The following is a 23,384-nucleotide window of genomic DNA, read 5'->3' on the forward strand; positions in this document are numbered from 1 at the left end:
TAGCTCACTGTGACAACATCTGTGATGGGTAAGTGTGGATCTCTGTGTGTGGATATTGCTGCTTCCTGCCTGGAAAGCTGAGGACCACCTTGTGCAGTATTTTGACAGTATTTACAAACAAAACGGGAGACAAGTCTATTTATCTTGACAGCATCAGACCATGGCAGGCCAAAAACACATCAGAAAACAGAAGTCAGCAGGGACACTTAACAGCATAGGAAAAAAATATTGGCTTAAGACTGGCTATCAATCCAGTCCAGTAGGTCATGTGATTCTACAGAATGAATGCAAAAAAAAACCCTGAATGCAAAAGAAAAGAGAATATATGTTGAGAATACATGAGGACATTAACCTCCTTTTTACCACAAACCAAAGCAACATCAGGTTTTAAGGCTGGAGAAAAAACAAAAAAGTTAAGTGGTTTTTACCTCATATAGACATGAGACAAAACCAAAGCCTCAAGATCTGATCTTGTTAAAAAAACAGAAGGGTGAGCTGTGAGTTTTTGTTTTCCTTTTTTTTTTTTTTTTTTTTTTTTGGCAGCCAGGTAGAAACAGAAGGGAGTGAAACTTTCATGAGTGTTGGGGACTAGGACATGGGAGGAGAGAACAGGACAAAGGAGAGAGAAAAACAACCGCTCAGGGTTGACTTTTCTGATTCAAATACACCTTAGCAGCACTCAGTGGAAAGCAGACTCAGAAGTGGAAAGAATTTCTGGATCCAGATCAAGACAGCAGAACTATCTTAATCTTTGCTGGGCCATAATCTCCTGAGAAGGCTTGTGAGAATTTGATCCTGTCATTCCCAAACTAGAATCTTAAAACTGATTTGGACCAGAACTATAGTTGGTTTGAAAATATTATTACTTCTTCCTGTGGAAAAAAAAAAAAGGAACAAAAATGGAAAATAATTCAGCCAAACCCAAAGTGCATGGACTCATTACAAGCTCAGGAAATCAACTCTATTTAAATCCCTTTCAGCACCACTCTCCAACTGCAATAGTGCGTGAGTGGAAGCAAACATTACAGAGAAGTTCATCCCGGTCTGGTCTCCTCCTCTCTGTCCCCACCCCAACCCGAGTTCTGCATCTCAATGGTCACTATTTGTTTCTTCCTTCTGATTAGCCTTGACAAGCCTTTCTCTCAGCAATCACCATTTCCATTCTTTTTGGTACTGCTCAGTCCAAGGTTTCTGTGATCTTCAGTGTCTCACCCTTGCACTCTGCTCTTGGTTCCACTCCCAGCTTTGCTGATTTCTCTGGTGCCAGCTCCCAGTGCTGCCTGCTCCTTTCTTAGGAGCTGCTTTGCTGCTCCCTTATTTTGTCTTCTCTCACCCCATCTTCCGACCCTCAGGATGGAATATCTCAATGCTGGCTGAGTTCACCCAACTTTCTGTTTGCTGTTCTCCCTTGCTGCTGGGACCCTCGTCAGGAAATGTGTGCCGAGGAAGGAAGGACATGGGAAGAAGGAGCAGTTCTTTCTTCTGGCACTGGCACTACATGCCAACCTCTTCCTGTATGCTCCCCCCATTCTTATTTCCCTATGCCCTTCCTCCCTGCTTCCCCTGCTCTTATTCTCCCAGCTTCTGATGGCAATTGAACAAGAGTGTGAGATGATGAAAGAGCTGTGCGAGACTCACAATGGTTTTCCAGCCCTGTTGACACCACTGGAGTGGGGACACACTTAAGGAGCTGTCACTGAGGTTCCAGTGTCAATGAATGTCTGGTGGGTTGTTCTTGGCTGGCTCTGGATGCCCACCCAGCTCCTTGCTCACTGTCCTTCCTCAACAGAACAAAAGGGAGAAGAACAAGAAGAAAAAGCTCATGGGTCGAGGTACAGGGAGTTCATCTTACTGTCAACAAATCAGGTTCCTCTTGAGGAAAATAAATTTAATTTAATGGCAATCAAAATGGAGTTGGATGGTGAGAAACAAATTTAAAAATCTTCTCTTCCTTGCCCATTTTTTCCCCCCTGGTTCAAATTCCCCTGTGGAGACACACAGTCTGTGTCTGGCACAAGGCAACCTCAGCAGTTCCCCCTCACCAAAACCTTGACACCAACACCCAGTACAATATGTATTTTGCTGTTTTATTATGTTGTTATTATAAAGCTCCAGGTTCCAGCATCTAGCAGTTCACCTTTTGTTCTTAATCAGCTCTAACTTCTGCAGGTGGATTCAGTGATCTGTGCCTCTGCATGTTGCTGAAAAGATTGAGGAGAATTTGTATAACTGCAAATTAGTAAATTTGTTTCTTTTCAAAGAATAGCAGCATGTTTCTTATTTTGGTTATAAATGTGTAGCCTTGTTAGTTTAATTTCATGCTCAGTGCAGTTTTCACCTGTGCCATTTTTTGCCTTGGACTGTCTTTATTTTTGGGCAAATTTTTCTCAGATGCTATTCATTTCTCTTTAGTGTTTGATACTACTTTCTTTAGGGAAACAAACTGTTTAAACTAGCCCTGAAAGTTGATAGTTGATAGCCCCTGTATGCTGATAACTCAAAATCTCTTTTTGCAATAATTGCTTTTTTTTTTCTTTTTTTCTGTGCCTGACAGGTAATTCTCAGATACTGAATTCACTTTGAAAAGAGCAAACCTCATACCCGAGTGGAATCCACATGGCTCAGAATTATCACAGCAATCCCTGGTCTGATCTGGAAGTGTTGAAAACACCTTTCCCAGGGAACACTAAAACCCTGACTGTCCTGAACAAGTTTACCTAGTTGTTTTTTAATTTTCCTCTAAGCTAATGATGATGAGCCATTTGCTCCACCTTCCTTTTGCTCCCTGCAGTGCTGCTGTCCTTGGGAAATGCATAGCAGCAGACCTACTTCAAAGGAAAAACAGAATGACTTTCCAGCATGACCATTTATTCATGTTTTCCATTATCTTACATGTCAAATATTGCAGCATTGGAAAAAAGAATATTCATATTTCACATTATTAATTCGGTCTTAGTCCAGTATTAAATCATTATTTACTTACAGTACTAAATTAAATCTTCTTACACTGCTGATGGATCATTATTCTTCCACAATATTTCCTTTTTTTCCATTGAAAGACACAAGCTGCCTTTTGGTATTAATTTGTACAATGAGAACCAGTAATTTTCTACTACTTTTCCAGTCAATTAGGGTGTGAATTGCATGCTCTGTGTGCTCTAATGAGTCAAAGTCCATTGCACTGTCTTTGCCTTAATGAACTTTAGGAGGACACAATAAGCTTTGAAAATTCCTTTCTATGTTTGCTGAGAACCTTGGATTAGCCACTTTTATTTATGTTCTTTGTTTTTAACCTTGGTTTAGATATCCATAGGGTAACCAACAGGGAAAAGGATTACAACTTTTCCTCAACAGTACCAAGCTTTCCTTCTATTCATTGCCAATCATATTTGAAACAGAACTGCTGAGATTTAAATCATAGATCTTGCAAATATATGTTTTGACCACTCCATGTCTGCCCATTTTATCTTGTTTTATTGTGTACTTGGAATTTCTAATGTGTAGAAACTTTCCCTTAAACAGGACCATTGTCAGAAATCTGACACATGGAGCACATGCCAGTTCCCACATTTTTGCTTTATCTGCATCCAAGCTGCCTAGCAGCCTGACAGCTTTGTATGGAATGAGCTAAACAATATGGGAGTGATTGATTCAGGGTCTGCCTGATTTTATTCACATTTGTGGCTGACCATCAACTGGTACTACTGGGGACTCCACACTCCAAACACACAGGCTGCTGCTCTGGGAACTGCAGCAGAGGCACTTGGACAATTTTTTACACAAAGCCAAGTCCCTCTGTTTTCTAGTGAATCCTAAAGCAGTGGCATTTGTGACATTTTCTTCTGCACAATCTTAGTAAAAACTGTTTTCCCAGAGTTTTGAGGTTATATGATGTAGGACAACTTGACAGAGTGGCACATTGCTTATGCTGTCTCGTTAGAACCAGAAGACTGCAGGATCTGAAATGAAGATGCTGTTAGTGGAAAGCCACTGTGCAAATCAGCCCCAAGCCCTCAGCCTGAGGGGCAAGTGAAGTTATGACCACATAAATGAAGGGAAGGAGAAGCAGGACAGAATTGTGACAGCTTCTTCTGGAGAGCCACATTCCAGCCATGGCTACTCACCTGGTGATTTTATCACAGAATTTGTAATATTTGATGTTTTCTTTAACACCATACCTCTTGCAATCCTGGACAACTCAGATCCCATTAAGGGGGAAAAAGACTTTGTAGCACTTCCATTTCCAGTGGAAAGCTTGAATCTTAAAGAGTTTAAAACCACAAAGCACAATAAAAAAGCAAGATTATTTATTATTAAAATGACTAAGGCCACTCTGTGACTTTTAAAAAATACATTAAGACCTTGGCATATTTGATGATAATGTTTGACTAGGATTTTCTAGCATTTTCAAGTAAGTATACATTGGGGCACTAGTTTATAGGCTGTTTAATGAGAGAAAAACACAAGGGTAGAAAGTGAGCAGTTCCTCAAATCTGTCAAAAGAACTCCACTACTACACCACATTGCTACCAAATCTGAACTAAAGTTGAATGATATGTGATACCATTTCTGCAAAAAATCCCAAATTCCTAAATTGAGGAGGAAGCATTCTGTCCCATCAGCCAATTTTAAGCATTAAGGACAAAGGACTTGTGTTTGAAGATGTGCAGTAAGATCCACACCATACCTACCATACCTAAATTTTGTCACTAGAAGAATGACAAAAGTCTTGCAGTACTGACAGCCCCCTCCTTCTCTATGCAAAGACATATCAGAAATTTTCACTAAACAAAAAGAACAGAAAAATCAAGATCTTTCCAAGTTTTTTTTCAGTATAGTATCTGAAGTGAGTTTAACACAATGCACAAGAGGCAGCTACAGAAAATTCAACATTGAAAAGCCAAGACAGTAGCACAGCATCTCAGGAAGCACTGCTGAGTACCAGATGCATCCTCACTGTGCAATTGTGCTGAAACACATCCCTCTGAGACTCAGAACACCATAACTATGTAAAGTGGGCGAGTTCCCCCCGCAGATTTAGAGTACAATGACAGATTTGGCCAGAGAAGTTGACAGAATTGTGTCTTTGGAGATGGATGCACCATCTCCAAAGTTAAAGTTCAGCCTAAGTTTCCAGCTGCACTTTAGGCTGCAATACTTTTAAGTGGTTTTCTTCATCAGACAGTCCTTTCTGAGGGTGGTATAGCTGACTTTCCCTCAAAGCTCCATTGTGAAGAAGGCAAAACATCAGCTAGAAACAATGAGCAAAATCCTGGCCTTGGTATTTAACAGCAGGAGTAAAATCCACTAGCAAACTTTGACTTGCAAAGTCAGCACACACATCTGTTCTGGTCCATTTCTGGATGCTTTCATAACAGTATGTATTCTTTTCAGAGCACTGTGAGAAACACAACTGACCAACAGGCTTTCTTGATTAGTAAAAGCAAACCAGTTGGAACTCCAGTTTTGCCTTCTTTAAAGGAAAAATGTGTCCATTTCATGGAGCTCAATAACAGAAAGTCTACAAAGTGTGGATCAACTCTTCCTATACCATAGAAAACCTTTTTTAAAGTTATCAACTGACACTTCTAAGCTTTGTCCTGGAGATGGTCGTGAGTAAATTTTGCATAATACCAGGAGTCTACAAGGAATATAAAAGACTTTAATCCACTTAGCAGTTTAACCAAGAAGAAAAAGTTGATCAAAACATGTAATTGCTACAGACAACTGAGTTATATGATTCCTCTGTAAAAACCAGCACCAAATTCTGGATGCTTATAATAAAAAATAAATATCAACATTTGCTCCAGCTATCAATCAATCAATCATCCTTTTGAATATTTCTTTAATATTGTGGAGAATGACTGTGCCACCCCTGCCTTCAACTTTCAACTGTTCTTTGAAAAGTTTGTTGAAGAAAAATCGTGTTGAAAACGTGCACACACACTGTGACTGTGGCTTTTATGTTACATGTTGATATAGCCAAACTGAGTGCAATCTGTATTCTTCTGAGTAGTTTTGTCATTCCTGTGCAACCATCAGCCCTCTGTAGACCTTCTGCACTTGCTGTCTGGAGCTTACAGGAATTTTTGTTCCAATCTGTGCAAGTGAAAAATTATTTAATCTGAGAAGCAAACACATTTCTGATTCCTAAGAAGATGATTATGACACAATATCTGGATCTTCTTCCATTTTATTTGGCAGACACATAAAGAGTTCTCCATTGTGTATATAACTTTGTTTTTAATACTAGTGTGGCAATCAAGCAAGAATATTCCTCATCCTGATTTAGTGGTATCCCCAGCAAGCTCCATAGAAGCTCCTAAAACATTCTGCTCAGGATGCTCAGGAAACACTGACATTTGTCAGACCAATGTATTTGATCATCAACCTTGCAATGCTTCCAAGTTTTAAAAAGCATAAACTTCCATTTTAAAATGGATTTAATTTAATTTAAATTATTTTTATTTTTATTTTATTTTTGGGTTTTGGATGTAATTTTGAAGTACAAATTCTCATGTCACATTATTTTATGAGCAGTAGTGCAGTAATAATGACACACAAGTTTTTCCCTCACCAACATCTCCATCCAACACCACCAACAGAAAAAGTGCTGACATTTTCTCCAAAGAACTGATCACAGAATCTGCCCTTAATTTCTTGGTATATTTCTAGAACCATACAAAGGCAGAACTGTATGCATTATATTCATCAAGGTCACAATTGCAAGAAATGTGGAAGACTTTCTGAGCTGTAAATAACCACCAGCAGAATTCCTGCTGACTTCCTGGGAGCCAGTGCTTCCCAATCATGCTCTAAATATTTAATCTATGATCATAATAAAAGACTGAGATGCTCAAGTAATGGAATATTTAAAATTATTGCCACAAAAATAGAGACTGACCATGTATCACCATGACCAGCCATCTTCTGGAAAATTTATGCAGCAACATTGACGTGAACACTTACCCAGTGCCCTAATTTGGTAGTAGTGCAAGAACTGGAATATCTTTCAAAGTTCATTCAGCAAAAACAGTTCTGTTTCTCCCTGGGTTAAAGAGCCTCCTACAGCATTGTGTAGAGGGGTCAGTTAGGACAAGTTTCTTTTTAAATGCAGAGAGGCATTTGGTGACCATCAATGAACCACTGGTGAAAAAAGAATGCACTTTGCTTTGGCTTTTGAGAGAAGGCAAAATATTTTAACATGAAGAAAGAGACCAAATACCAATGATTTGACTTCTGATATTATTCTATACCTATTACTACAGATTCATTATCAAATTTGGAAAAAAAAAAAAAAAAGATAAATTTTTGCATTTTGTTGGGAATAATATTTTTAGGATGTGTGTATTTATAAACATCTCATTGTTTTACTAGTGTACACAGCTGCACTGTTTAAAATTGTCATCTGGAAAACAAAAAGAACAGTTTGAGTGTTTATTCAGTGATCGTTTGTGCATTGTATTATTCATTCCAGACAATGGAAAGCATCTAAAAAATGCTGGTTGTGTAAGTCTGAAATGTGAGGAATTATAAGCAAACGTGGATCTTTGATGTATATTAAATTGGTTACAATTACACAGCATTTAAGACATGGATAAAACATCAATACCACATCTACTACAGGAAAATATTGTTGCTAATATTGCTATTATCATAGGATAATAACTATAATTATTATCACAAGAATGATGTATCACTGAATGGTGAAACAAATACAAGACCTGAGCAACTCAGCAAACACAAAACTTGATAGTGCAACTTGGGTGGTTTTTCTGTGATGTTCTACTGTTCAAATATGACTCTAATTCAGCAGCAGGACTATTAGCTTTATGTGGGCTTGAAAATTAATAAACAATGAAAACAATGGTAGCAGATGAATCTTCTTGAAGCCTCAAAAGAACAATATTCTTGGACAGAGCACAGGAAAGAAAACATTTTTTTTTTGTCAATTCCCACAAGAACATTAAATTGAATGCAAGGCATGAATTGTACCCATGTAAAAAGTGTTTTCCAGTGTTTCTTTGGCACATTTATGGACCATTGATGAAAAAAGAATGCCACAGATGTTATAAAATATTTCTATACAGTATTCAGGATGTCCATGTAAAAAAATTGAAGACAATCTCATCCACACATTACATCACTCCTGCAATGGAGTTTGCAGTACCTAAACTAAATCTATTTGATAACTGCAATGACATTGCATGTGATCTGAAAGTGAGCATGAATTGTATGACGCCCTCTGATAAACAATTTATATTGGTGGTTAAGTCCTTCCAGGAAATAAGACAAAATCTTACTCATATTCCCTTCATCAAAGGGGTGGAGAAAAATCTGTAAGCTCAGACATGGACACAGGAAATAGAGGAAGAGCAGGGTCTCGAGTGTTGTAAGGGAGTTTTGGTGTGAAAAGAAATTAGGCTCTCTAAGGTCATGTCTGCATGGATGATTCCAGACAGTCAGGAATTAACCTCACCATTTACTGAGCTGGCAGGACATGACACACTTCTGATCAGAAGCCAATGTAAAGATGCACAAAAAATTCAAAATACTGAAGTGATCTCAGCCTCTGGAATGACTACTGCTTCTTCCTTGTTCTGCCACCTAACGATGGCAGTGAAGGAATTCAATGCTTCAAAGAATTCAAGGGTCATTTGTCAATGAGATTCTTTGAGCAAGGCAAAAATTCAAATATTCCTGTTTTGACAGTAATTGTACAATATTGACAAAAAATGTTGCCCATTGTTCCCTTTTGTGCATGACTTCCACACACATGGTTTCAGAGCCAATCTAGAATCCTGCAGTGGAAGCAGATCAGGAGCCAACAGAAATCCACAGAAATATAACACAAATGTGTTGGGCTGTATGATGCCACAATGTTCAGTAGTAACTCTGTGTAAACTATGGGCTACAAATCACACAAATCACAAGGTCTAGAACTGCTCAGTTCCAGACCATGGAGTAAAAAACAGAGTGACCCTGACTAACACCAAGGAAAGACAGCATTCTAAACACTGCATCTACTGTTGCCCTGCTTTTTCAGTAATTTCTAATACAAGCTGCCCAACCCATGTCTTTATGGTTTACTATGGTGGTTTATCTTAATAAACCAAGATTTATGGTTTATTTCTAATATGAAGTACATGAACATAGAGATAAAATGTTTATTATATGAGCTTTGTTGATGTTCTGGTTCTTGCATTTTGATTCTGAGGATTAGTTCCAGGGTTTCTTGTTCCTCCAGGTACACTCTTGCCAATATTTAATACTACCAGGCAGGCCTCAGAGGCAGATAAAGTTCTACCCCACAGACATACAAGATGTATTTTCTCTTTTATGTCATTCTCCAGTCTGTATGTAGGAATAAAAAAATAATTTAAAAGAAAAGACTGGATTTTGCAAACTTGTCCCTGGCTTTAAACTTGAAGAGAGCAGGTTCAGATTGGATATTAGGAAAGAATTCCTTTCTGTGAGGGTGCTGAGTCCCTGGCTCAGGGTGCCCAGAGAAGCTGTGGCTGCCCCATCCCTGGAAGTGCCCAAGGCCAGGCTGGATGGGGCTTGGAGCAATCTGGGATAGTGGAAGGTGTCCCTGCCCCTGGCAGGGGGGTGGAATTCAAAGATCTTTAAGGCCTCTTCCAATCCAGGCCATTCTGTGATTCTGATTTCCCTCTCCCAAATTTCTACAAACTGCACTCTCCTATGGTTAGACAGAAATAATGAAAAATACCTCTAAGCTTTAAAACTTTGGATGAGGCATGGAGAAGGTGGAGTTATTGTGTGCTGCAAAGCTCACCCACTGAATAGGTCTGGTTTTGCTGTATAAGCAAATTTCCACTCTGAGACTTGGAGTTTCCAATGTAACCCCAGCTCCCACTCTGCTCTTGCATGTCTGTGGTCTAGTCTGTAATTTTGCCTGCAGGACAGAGAGGAAGATAAAAGGACTAAAACTGTCAGAGGTAAGGAAAAAATATGTACAGTTCTGTGTGACCATCACAATATTCAAGAGCTGAAATTACATTACACATGATCTAATGGGAAAGAGACACCACAGCTGCCAGTGAAATCTTACTGACTCCAATCATAAACTTCTTCAAAAAGTGCTTTTACATAGTGTTGCAAGTCAGAATAGAAATCTCTCCTAATTAGGAAAAGGCTGATAAACAGGCTCTGGCTTTGAAGGGGAACACTTGGATGTGTTCAGTAAAAAAGGAATATTGTTTCCTGGACAGGCCTAGAACAAAATCAAGAAGTTCATTTAGGAATCTGCTCATACCACATCTCCACAACTAAACACACATTTGGAGAAAGCACCAGTCAATCAATTCCCTTTTACAGTACCTCAACATTCAAAAAATCCCATGGGGACATCTTTGTCATCTTTGGTGCAGTTACAGAGACAGAGCTACAAACAGGTTTAGGAACAGAAAATGAGTAGGCAACTCATTAACAAACAGTATTTTCTTGTCAGCCAGAAAAAGTGGAACCTGATCAGTCAATCAAGTATCAAACAGAAGACTGGATTTTAATCCATTTGCAGGGTAAGGTCATCAGCTAGTAAAAAAAGCACTGTTTACTTCTTCAGTGAACCTTTGTGTATACAAAAGACAAAACCTTTGCGTTTGATTACAAAAACGAAGCACAGAAAAAGATTTAAATAAAAACCTTCACTTTCTGCAATACATTTTTCATATTGCCAATACATGTGCAACCATTTGGTGTTCCTTATTATTATAAAAAATGAATTTGTGAAAAGTGCTGATGAAAAAAATCAGCTTAACAAAAAAACCCAAAACACCTCCAAATAAGAAGAACCACACTTAAAAAATGTCCATAAGTAAGAGAGATCATTCTTAGTTTATTTATGTACCTAAGCATGAACACTTATTTTCCCTTAAGTCATTCAGAGCTCTTTTACAGCTAAGGCCCCAGTTCTACAATCAATAGAGTGTAGGCACAGAAATTCCATTCCATCTGCTGTTAGCAAGACTAGAAAGACCTATGAGAGATCCACAGTCCAGTAATGTCAGGGGGGAGTTCTACTTCCTTCAATGCTCTTAGAAAGGGCATGTGAGGTCAGCAGGCTGCACTCCTTGCTCTGTCAGAAATTCCACTGAGGCACTGCAGCATCAGTCTCCACATAATTACATACATCTTCTTCCTGAAACTGAGGTCAGTCACATTAATCGTAATTTCATGAGAAAATGACTTTTGGAATTGAACTAGCTCTGTGAAACAGAAATAAAATACATGCTATACGTTGGCCATGGCAATGTTTTACACTACCCTAAACAGATGTGCTGTTTAGTTTTTAAGTTTTTCTGTTCCTAGAGCTGGATTTGTTTGTAAATGACTTAAGAAATGCCTGACAACACTCTTATGTTTCAGTACTGATTCTTCTGTTCTACATCAAAAGCAGTTAGAAATAATAAGCTACTCAGGTTCACCTGAGGCAATGGACATGGGAAGAGATTTTGGAAATAGGGATGGATTTGTACCTATGACCTACTAAATGTTTGTCTCCATTATTTAAAATATCAAAAATAATGGTGAATCACATTAACACATGGTGCCAAATTTAAAACAGACATAACAAGGAAATGTTATAATTTCAGACATAACATGGAAACTTTTGACATGGGTTACTAGAAAATATAATGAAAGCAAAATTCTAAATAAAACAAATCCTAAATAAACAAATATTTTTCCAAGGAATTTTTCCTCTCTCATATTTGCTATCTGATAATAGTAGTAAAATAAATAAATAAATAGAAGAACATAATCCACAAACATTTCTATCAAGAATTTCAGATCAATCTTGACTCAATGATACAATCCAAAAAGATTGGAATAAATTCCTCATTTTCCAGATGGAGTTTTGCAGCTTCACAAATCACACTCTATCATCAGCACTAAGAATGTCAGTCTCTGTCTTCAGCTGGGGTTGGCTCTTCCTTTAATAAAACATTTAACTGCTTCTGTGCACATGAAAGGAAAAGTTCCAAACTATGGAGATTTCTCTGACGGACAACTTCATCAAGCTGTTGAAATAAAAGACAAACAAAAAAAAAATCAATCAACTTTAAGAAACCTTGAAAACAAATGCCAGTGTATGTCAGCAAAAAAACAACCATAATAAACAACAAAAATTCAACAACTAAAAAACCTAAGTAATTTCAATGTGTATAATTTAATAACAACTTTTCAATGGAGTATTTGAGTTTCTCCAAAATAAAATGTACACAAGGCTAAAAGTAACTTTAAAGCTGTCAAATTCTTCACAATCTATTTGAGAATTCTAAACAGCCTAACTGCCATGCTAGATAAATCCCCACAGAAATGAAAGCTGTTGCTTTTATAGAAACACTGCTTCAGGTTTAAAGTGATCACTACACATGACTGCATATTCAAAATTTCAAAGCCTACTTGTAATTTAAATGGCAGCATATTATAGAAGTTCCCAGAGGAAAAATTCAACATATTTGCTATTTTCTTTGCTTGTTCCTACATTTTATCCCCTAATGCCAAACAATGTGAAATATATATATATATATATATATATCATTAATGTATAGACAATCTTCCCCACCAAAAAAGATAAGAACACCATAGCAAGATTTGGCAGGGTTTATCATATAAATGACAAAAAAATGGTTAACTGAAAGGTATTTGAATTTTTTAAACATTAATTAATAAATAAAATGCGCTGCAAAATTCCTTCCATTTGAATGTTGAAGTTCAGATGTCAAGCAAACATTATCACAAGTGAGAAATGTTTTCAATCTGACTATCCTTTAATCAGACCAAATTCAATAAAATATATTGAGGACACAGGGTGAGACTGAAAAGCAGAGGTACAAGGCTAATAAGGCATAAAAATTATGCCCCTCAAGGGAAAGGAAGTAATGGAATTTTGAAGAAGTCAGCACTTCTGCCAGATTATTGTGCACAGGTTCATATGCAATGGAAAAATGGAAGGTTTTTAAAAAAATGTATCCTGACTCATATATTTCGAACTCACAGCTTTAATTACAGCTTTCAACAAAACCTGATCTGTTTATCAGTCAGCAGTCCAGTTAATTGCTCTAACAGTCACCTGAATGCCCATTTTGTTTTCTAACAGATAGCCTTTTTTCAAAATATCAACACAGAATGCAAGGCAAGGATGGCGACAGATTCCCACTTCACTTTGAAAGTGCACTCAGGAAAAAGTTGGAGTGCTGTGATTTAACACACAAAGAGAAACATTTTTACGACCCTGTGCTTTTCTGCTCCATGAGTTCCTCCAATTTATGCAAAACTGGGTACTTAGAGTATTTTGGCAACTTGTTTCAACAGAGATGAATGTATCAAATCTAGTCACCAGCAGAAAACACACATATTTTCTAAACACCACACAATCATAAAACTCTCCTTCAGTAATAGAAGCACAGAATCACAGGATGGTTTGGGTTGGAAGGGACTTTAAAGATCATCCAGTTCCAACCTCCTGCCATGGGCAGGGACACCTCCCACTGGACCAGGTTGCTCAGAGCCCCATCCCACCCTGTCTGCCTCTCTTTCTACTTCTGCAAACTTTCAGCTGTTCAAAATTTTGCATCTCTCTGCAAAAACAGGCATTAGGGCTCCATACACAGCCTGATGAGAACCTGGCCCACTGATTTACAACAGATTTTAAAGCAGATCTAGTTCAAATAAATGTCAGAAAAGTCTGTTCTTCATATACTCAAGTAACAGCTGCTACTGACAAGAAAATGGAAGAAACAGCAAACTAATCTCTAAAGAAGCTGTATCTGGAAGAATGCAGAACAATGAAACAAAAAAAACCCACTTTGTTGTGCTGGTGCATTTTCTCTGATTAGAAAAGTATCTTGCCTCCTTTGTTATCTTCTGGACCAAAACATTTTGCTTGGGGAAGCTTCCAGATTATTTTTTTTTTTTTTGTGCTTGTGATCCATATTTCTTTGGGGAATGAATGGACAGACACAGCACAGTTCACATAATATCATCTGTTGCATGTTAAGAAAGAACAGGAGATACCTTTTTCTCTAATTAATATAATTCTTACATTATGGCATTAGATTGTGTTGCTTCTGGTAGGTAAAGTAATTGGAGAAGCTCAGCATGAAACTGAATTTTGGTGATTTCCTTTTATTGCATGTTACATCATTACACTCCTAGACAATTCTTTATTGAGCTTTGACCAGGAGCTTTGGCTAAACTCTCCATTTTCTTTTCATGCAGCTTTTCCTTGCAAATTCTGCTTTAAAGGGACCAGGGCAGCTCACCAGATGTGTGTTCTGATATGCTGCTGTTCAGTTTCTTTACCAAGGCTGCAATCTCAAATTGTATAGGATCAAATTTACTTCACCAAGTACTAAAGTAAATGTTTAATGTGAGCAGTGATTGGCTGCAGCATGAACAAACCAGAATTTCTTCAGGCTTGAGCAAGATTTTAAAAGTCTCAAATGAATTAAGTACACATTTGAGGAGTCTTTGTTGAACTCAAGTGGTTAGTTGGTAGTCTCCATTTGTGCATAAGAAAAGTTTATTGCTTGTTAAACATTTATGTAAATGCAATAACATAAAACTTGAGAATTCAGTTCCCCCTTGTTTGCTCAGTTTATGAATATGCATTGCCTTGAGCAGGACATTCTAAAAATCTTCAATGCTACAGTAAATAACAATAAGATGACAAACCAGAAAGACTTGGGATCTTCACATAATACAAAAAGAGAAGCAATGATGCTGTCTTTGAAAATGGTACATTTGAATGTATTCAGAAGGAGAACATTCTTGTTAATGGGAAAATTGGCTTGGCTGGGAAATAGAAACAAACAAAGCTTTGTTATATTGTTTAATGAACTGTTAGCAATGGACACACTTTCTTGAAGAGTGCCTCTACATTGCTGTGCTCCTGCTTGCATAATATACCACAAAATAGGACAATTTATAAGGTATTTTAAATCTCACTTTTCCAAACAGTCTTCTCTCTATATTTTTAGGTCCTGTTCATTTCATTGAGTGACCTCATGATTCAAACAAACATAAATGGACATTTGGCAAATTCAAATGTGACTTTTATGCAAATGTAATTGGTATGAATCACATATTTGGGCTGGAGCATTCACACCACCAAACCAACCCAACTGTTCTGATTCTACAGATGCAACAAGTTGGTTCAGGTCTGCCAAGGGCATTTTCCTACACCATACTGTCACTGGTGTAATTGCTAGTCAATATTTCTCTCTCACTCTATGAAATCTATTAGTTCAAAGTTCCCAAATTCTTTAGGCTGTGTCTAGTTGGTGGAGCTTTAATTTGCTCAAAGTTTTAATGTTCCAGAACTTCATTATTTTATCTTTTAACTCTGTACAGTTTTGTTTTTTTCCTTAAGAACCAGAGGTTGTCTTTCTAGGCACTTGTATGGAACCTGCTGAGAAAGTGGATATATGAGATTTGGAAAAAAACACTTCTTGAATTCCACTCCTTAAATTCCCACTATCCTTCAGACATTTCATTTACCAAAAATGACCAGAGTCTTGCAGGACTGTCCCAACACACTCAGTGCTGTTTGTTCCCCTCTCTTTAAAGCCTCAGTCCACTTCTCAGGTCTAAGTGCATTTCCACACTGCTTCTGGCCAAAGATGCCTGGATGAGACACCCTCAGATGTGGGGTCTCACCTCAGTCCCATCCACAGAAATTTGCAATTTCTACTTGCAAATAGGTTTGTTTTCATGGCATTCATACTTATCTTCCTCTATTAAATACTCTTCAACTTTTTTAAATACTTCAAATTACTAGAGGAGAAACCCAGTCAGAAATCTGTAAATAATTGTTGTATGTCAGAATTATACTCTCCCTTTCTAGTAACTAACAAAACAGCACATGGAATATATATTTTAGGTTAAAAAAAATTTTAGGTTAAGCACTGAAACGTATGAGATGAAATCCTGATCTCACCATAGTAAAGGCATATTTTCTTATTAATCTCACTATGGCCCTGAAGTTCATCCAGAAAAGTGAAGAAAACAAAATTAATGTTAAATATGGCTCTTCAGTTTTCCTGTCTGTATAAATATGACTGTTTAAAAGTGTATTTTTCCAAATTATCTCTCATATAACACAACTCCCCAATACCAAATGAATTATTTTCAGCAGTAGGAATAGCAGCTACATTTATTCAAACACATATTGAAAAGTTTACCTGTACTTCAAATGATAATTGGAGGATTAATGTATTTAGTAGCAGTTCAGCTCACTACACTGGCTCTGTGATACTAACATGAGTAAAAGCTGCAATCTTTTTATCATGAAATTCAACAAATACAGTGACCAGAGATAAAAAAAAAAAGAGCGAAGATGTTGAGGAAGAAAGCTTTTAATTGTATTTTTATTACTGGTGTTTTTGTAGTTGATCACACATAAAATAAATAAAAAATAATACCATTATATAGCAATGAAGCAGAGCAATTTCCCTAAGATCATAATATCAAAAAAAAGTTTTTAAGTCCTGTTATTTTTTTCAGGAAAAATGCAAAGAAGTTCATAAAGAAACTATTCCAGCAGTGATATTTACACTTATGTTCATCCATACAGGAGGAAGGGTCACTGGGGGAAGACTTAAAATCCTCAAAAGTTGTCTTGTTACTCAAAGAAAATCATGTTCATGCAAAGATGGGAAAATTTCAAATAAATGTTTTGGAGAACTGAAAACACAGAGATGGGTGTGTGGGTTCTGAAGGTGGATTTAAGGGACTGATAATAAGGATTTCCATTTATCTAGTGTTTACAAGTAGCTGCTGGTTGGCTCCTGAATAGGATTCACCACCAAGGCATTTCTTTGAAGTTAAATATTTATTAGCCACAGGGAATTAGTCATAGACATCAGTCTGGCATAATTTCATATTTTCCAAAGGACCTGCAGTATAAGCATTCTTAGATATTTCCTGTCCCCTCTCTGATGAATATTCAATAGAAAGGAGACATTTTGACACCAGAGGTAAAAAAATTGAAGCTCTGTTTTAATAATTGGTAAAGCAGTTTGCCCTAATTAATTTAGTCTTAATTTCTCTATGTATTTTTATTGCTGATAAATACACTAAAGCTTTGTCTCTTTGCTGTTTGCAAACAAACTGATTTCCATTTGCTGTTAGTCTGTATGATTTTGTATTATATAAATTTGCTAAACAAAAAAACTTTCTATAAAAGAAAGAAAATAGAAATTGAAAATGATGACAGGCCTACTTCAGACTACGTTTTTTTTATAATTTAGTTAAACATCTTTTTGGAAGAAAATGAATATAAGACTAAACTAAAAATTCCAATTTTTATTTGAAGAGACTCTGGAGTAATTTTTCATTTTATTGTATAGTTCTGACTTAGCACTGTTTGATCAACACTTAGATGGATGTGTCCATGGAGAGCAGAACACCAGTAAAAAGTGCTGATGATGACAGATTGCTTTTCTAAATACTTCTATATTACTTATTAAGGACAAGAGGAACAAATTTGAGTCCCTTTGAAATCAGTGGAATCAGGAATATACATTACTTAAGCATAAGGCAGAAATTATAGTGATGCTTGATTTGTTCATGTATATAAATAATTTACTAAAAACTTTTGTCAGTGGAACTTCCTCCTCTGTGCAGGGACTTGCCTGAAAGCAACAACATGTTAAAAACACACTGGGTTGCTCCTGGAGCAGAGAATCCAGATATAACACAACTTCTTGCTTAGAGTTAACCATTGATGTTGCAACTGAATTTGCCTTCAGGTATTTCTGTTTCTCCTAATTACCTGTACATCTGTACCTAACAATAATTACCTAAGAACAGGTAATTATTTTAAAATTATTTTGGCATCTGAGTCTGAGCTATAAATTACAATTATGGTCTTTCTGAACATTGCTCTGAACTTCAATTCTAAGTGAATAAATGGTTGCATTTTAAATGTGTGATACTTTCTAAATATTTTTAGAGACAAAGTATTCTGGAAAAATTATGGTTTTCCATGTATGATCAAAACCTCAACTTTTGCTGGCCCAATTGATGGTGAAAAGCACTATTGCACCTTAGTGCTAAGATTCTACTGTACTGAATATTGGCCAACAAACACAGTCCAACAAAGCCTTGCAGTGTAATTAAACACTCATCAGTGTCTTTTCACTGCTTGATTGGTCAATGCTCCTCTTTGAGGAAAATTCAAAGACAAGGGCTTTGCTTTGTACAATTTTTATGATATAAGGACAGGTTTTGTTTGGGTTTTTCTCCCCTCACAACTAACCCAGTCCAGTGAGTGAGCCTGACACAATCCTGAAAGGTTCTGTATCTGCAGAAATTCAGCCACATGCAAATATTTTCTGGTAAAACTTTGGATTCAGAACTCTTTCTCGGTGCACTAATATGAACTTCTCCCCCCAGATTCAACAGAAGGCACTAAAAAATTCCCTAGCACATTAAACAGACCATATAGAAAAATTATTACCTTGAGGAACCTGCAAATCTGAGAGCTGGATGAAGAAACAATGAACTATTTCCTCTCATTTCTATAATGGATGAGAAGGAAAACAGATCCATATGGTACATGTGTGCAGCAGAGCTTATTTTAGAGTTAATCCCAGGACAGGACATTTTTGTCTGTCCACCTGTGAATTTCTACTATTGATAAAACTTCTAAGTATATAAAAACAAAGTTCTTCATGGCTGTAATTTATACAGTATCTCCTAAACATTAGAAAGTCATCAGTGTTCAAGACAACCTCTAGGAAAGAGTGATGTTTAATAAATTATATTGCCACGTGAAAATGTTTGGGTTTTTTTCCCCTTTAAATAAATAATGCTGCAACTTCTAAACCTTAAGGATTTTATGCTCAGAATTTGGTCATTAAAATAATACCATATGATGGACACATCTTTAAAACAGATTTGCCTAGTTTGCTGAAGGTGGTGGGAAAACAGCCTGTCAAACCTCTCAGAATCTCCACTGTCTCCCAGCTGGACCCAGGAATGTAAGAAAACACTAACTTTTCTTCATAGAAATACAAGAAAAAAATTTGCTTTCAATCAAGGAAACTAGATCAAGTGCAAAAAGAACTAAAATCCATTGCAGCATCTGCTCAGACTACTGCAGAAGGTGAAAAATAGACATTTTCTAAGCCCACAGAAATAATAATGAATATTTATGTGCATTAGCCCATGAGAAATCTCTACAGTGACCCACCTCCTTAACAGGTTACAAACACGGGGTTTTTTCTTTTCTAAAAATTATTTACAGACTATATCCATACACTAAAAAAAAGAGTTACCATAATTGCTGATTGGTCCAGCAATCTGATTGTTGTGGTTTTAAGTCACAGATTCAAGCTTCTTCAAACACACATGCAGAAACACACGCAAACAGTGCCTTCAAAATCTCTGACTGACAAACAGTTAATATTGGGCCCTGGTAAATGCCTACACAGCTTCTGAAACACAATGGATTGCAGTCTCCACAAGGCAGGCACAGGCAGAAGACTAACCACAATGTGGCCAAATTCATCAGAGCACTTCCTCTGATATGAAAAAAGAGAACTTAGAACTTTACAGCAGCACCTAAATAAAGGATTTATAAGTGGCTCAGATTGATTTCTATCCAGGCTTGTTAGAGCCTGAATGCTCATAGAGTGCAGAAGTCCTTAACAGTTTTCTCCTAATCTCCAACTGTTTTAAGTAACCAAATCAGTCTTGGGCACTATCACATCCTGATTTAACACAGCTACAAATGACTTGGCAGAGATCACACAGGGCTTCTGTGGAGCTTCATAAACCCAAATTGCCACCTTTCCAGGAAAATGCCTGAAGGCTATCAGACCATGCTTCCTGAAAAGCCCAGAGTGCAGGGCTGGGTGATAGATCTGGTATCCAAGATATGTTTCATTTGTCAGAATGCAAACATGTTCCAAATTAATCCACAGTAACCACGCTTGGTTAAAAGCAGCAACAATCTTCCTACACAAAAAGATTGCTATTGTTATCCAGCCAAATAAAAAAATGTTATCTGATGGGCTCATGTTGAGTCATGCTCACAGAATTGCCTTACAGTCCCCAGATGATATCTACAGAACTGGATTAATTGAGCCTAACTGAAAAGCAAACAGCAAATACAGACAATAATCAGAACAATATTTTTGTTACTGTGAATATGTATTTTGCATTATCTGTGAATAAGTATGTAAAACAGAAATAATCATTGCATCATAAGTGTTTGCAGTGCATACAAATTGAAAAGAAAAATACCCTAGTAATGTGCATGACTGTGAAACCACAGTTGTAGGACTGCAACTCCATTGCCATGGGTGCCTTCTAAACATCTCTATCTAATATAATATAATCCTTCATGAACAGAAGGCTCAGCAGGAGCCTTGCCTCCAAGAAGGGTAACAGGTGGTTGGTAACACACAAGGCAGAGAAGGTTTAGGCTGGGAGGTGAAAAAAACTGTGTTATATGGAAGGGTGAAGCTACAAATAACACAATGAGTCAGACTGTAATGAATCTACCCAGATATCAAGGAGGCTGCAGTTGCATCACGATTCTCTGAAGGTTCCTGTGAAACTTGGACACTATCTGTCACAACCTCTAAAGCCAAGTGTCCCCTGACAACACACTGGAATTTGGCAAATAGAAGAAGCAGCAGAAAAATCCCACCTCTTGCTTTTGAGGAACACTTCATTTAACAGCCAGGTTTTCATTTCAATGAAACTTTAAGATGTGACAGGATGAAACAGGACATTCTAGAAGTCATGGGCAAAAGTGATATCACATGGAATACAGGTATCTTTCTAAAATTACCATTGTAAACTACAGATGATAGATTCACACAAAGAAATTAAATGAGGAAAAACAGGCTGCAGCAAATCTGTGATAAATTTAGCATTAAATCTGTGGCAATATACATGCATTAGGATAAGCAATTATACATTAAGGTTCAGGGAATACAAAATTAATGTCCTACTATTCAGACAGAAATTTTTGAGCCCACAATTACTACTGGACTTCTTCAGTATTGAGAAGATTGAACACAATGTTTTTTTTCTGGCAGTAACATTTTACTGAAAAACTCAGTTTGGTGCTTGAAGCCAAGCTACCACAGCCAAATTCAGGGCAGCTGCTGGCAAAACAGTTCATAAAGCTGCAGCTGCAACACTGTCATCAAAGGCAAGACCTCCTTGTTTCAAAACACACACAGACTGAGTACCCACAGCTCTCAGCATGTCATCACTCACAACACCACAGGCAGGAAGATTCTAAAGGGGAGGGAGAAACAACCAGCAGGACACAATAATCTGCAGGTTTTCTGCTCCATGCCACTCCAAATCCTTCCTGCAACTGCCAGCCAGCAGAGACTCCTCAACAGCAGGGATAGAGTGCATTCCCCAAAGCAAAGGCTCCTTTGGGTACCTGCCTGGCTATTCTGCTGCTTTTCCAGATGCAAATTTCTGTCAAGGCCTTGGTGAGAAATCACACCCAGAACATAAAATTGTCCTAGTTGAGATGATCACAATACAAAGCAACATTCCATTTCCAGAAGGCTTCAAACCCTGTTTTATAATAGCATGCATGCTTTTTATACATTCCTACAGAGCTCCTAAGCTTACAGTTTACTCATTGGTCAGGAAGGACAGGCAAAGTGCTTACTGGAATAGACAGCTGCAGGTCTCTCTGATTTATCCTCCTTTCTTTCTTGGTTTCTATGTCAATGACCTTGGTAGAAAATTCTTTCAGGGGGAAACATGGATCCTCTTATCAAACTTCTCTCTGGCTCATGAAGTTGCTGTAAAAGCTCTTTCACATACAACCACAAAGAGAACAGCAGTTTTTCACATCAACAATATCTTGTTTCACATTAGTAAAAAAACCCCAAAACAAACAAACCAGAAGAAACTGTTGCTTAGCAGGGTGTGGTGGAGGGAAAGGGCACGGGAGAGAAAAATATACTTGACCAAATTATATGAGTCAGGAGCCTGCAGCCAAAGCAGAAAAATAACATATATACTTATTAACAATAAGTCATTGAAGCATCTTGCTGAATTTCTAACACACAGGTAAATATTTGAATGCAAAAAGTAAACAGGAAACCACATCCCTTTGCTTCATCTATCTAATCTTGCTACTGCTGTAGGTAAGAAAATTTATTTCTTTACACGTTTCTCTAGCTTCATAGACAACTTGATGAAGTCTCAAATTTTGATCCCACTGGCTTTGCTGCAGGAATCCAATTGCAGGAAATAATTATAGGAAAGATTCATCAAAACACATATGGTAAGGCACACTTTCCCATTTACTTTTAAAAGATCTGAGTTCAGCAAAAAACATACCTGATAAAAACATAAAACCAGGATGAAAACAGCAAAAAAAAAATATCTGAAAAGAGCAAAGAAGCTGCAAAATTTGGGGTAAAAATACCCTGAATTTTCCTGCATATGACCAACTATGAAAAGTCTCAATTCCCCAGCCTAAAGAGTAAGCAGATAAAACTACTGAGGTTCAAGTATCTCCACATAAAAGGACCTGGGTGTAAATGAGAAGCACCACAAAAACCCCAAACAAACCCTGAACTACAAATATTCCTCAGCTGTAGCAAAACACAGCTCAGAACAGAATAAACCATCCTTATATACAAAGTTATCTACTCATTTTACTTGCGCAGTGAACAAGAGAAAAAAAATAATTTGCCTTCAAATCTCTACTGCCAAGACAATCTGCCAAGCAATGTGACTTTGTGGTGGTTCTGCAAGAACTCTGGGCTGATCCTATCCTGGTACATGGACAGAGAAGTTCCAAGAGCACCTCGTTAAAATGACTGTGATCTCTGGGTCTTTGCAACACAAACACAGAGAGCACAAAGCTGCCCCTGCATGTCATGGCAACAATGGAGAAAAGGGGCTTCTGTGTTCTGTCTTTGTCTCCTTGGGCCTCAATTCCAGTGTGATTACAATGGCATCACAAGAATCTAGGGATGGAAGAGACAGTGACCCAACTTCTGATCTCTGCACCGGGAACTCACAATAAAATCAATCAGAGTGGAACAATTGCCTCTTCTCTTCTGCAGCCTTGCAGGTGCATGCCAAAAAGCCTTTGCTGAGCACAGCCATCATTAACTTTCTAAGACTCTTTAGGATCCCCTTGGTGCTAAAAGAATGGTACAGCAGGGACTTGGAAAAAGCCAAGAAGTTGACCTATGACTAAGAAAATAAAACTGCAGATGATATTCTTAGCTTTAATTAATCCAAGTGATCATATTGAAATGATTAAACTTTCCATCTAGTACAAAGCAATGTGGATTACACCAACTTAAAGATCAAATTTATAACTGCTGTTATGTTACAAAAATACCTAGTTGCAC

At 37.4% G+C, this 23,384-nt stretch overlaps 1 protein-coding gene across 5 annotated transcripts in view; it reads right to left on the reverse strand.

Annotated features, from left to right (window-relative positions):
* Positions 1–10,834: 10,834 nt before the first annotated feature.
* CCDC91 (coiled-coil domain containing 91) overlaps positions 10,835–23,384 on the reverse strand; it is a 115,893-nt gene continuing 103,343 nt past the window's right edge. For 3 of the 5 annotated variants that reach the window (XM_009094199.4, XM_018918735.2, XM_018918736.3), the window contains one exon: positions 10,835–12,041. In XM_009094199.4, the coding sequence (XP_009092447.2) occupies positions 11,922–12,041 (120 nt within the window). In that variant the 3' untranslated portion in view covers positions 10,835–11,921. Of the gene's footprint in view, positions 12,042–21,749; positions 21,824–23,384 lie in introns of those variants that run through there. The other 2 variants (XM_030238123.2, XM_050969701.1) reach the window with 2 other exon arrangements.

The sequence above is a fragment of the Serinus canaria genome, chromosome 1A, assembly GCF_022539315.1.
Source record: "Serinus canaria isolate serCan28SL12 chromosome 1A, serCan2020, whole genome shotgun sequence".
Lineage (NCBI taxonomy): Eukaryota > Metazoa > Chordata > Aves > Passeriformes > Fringillidae > Serinus > Serinus canaria.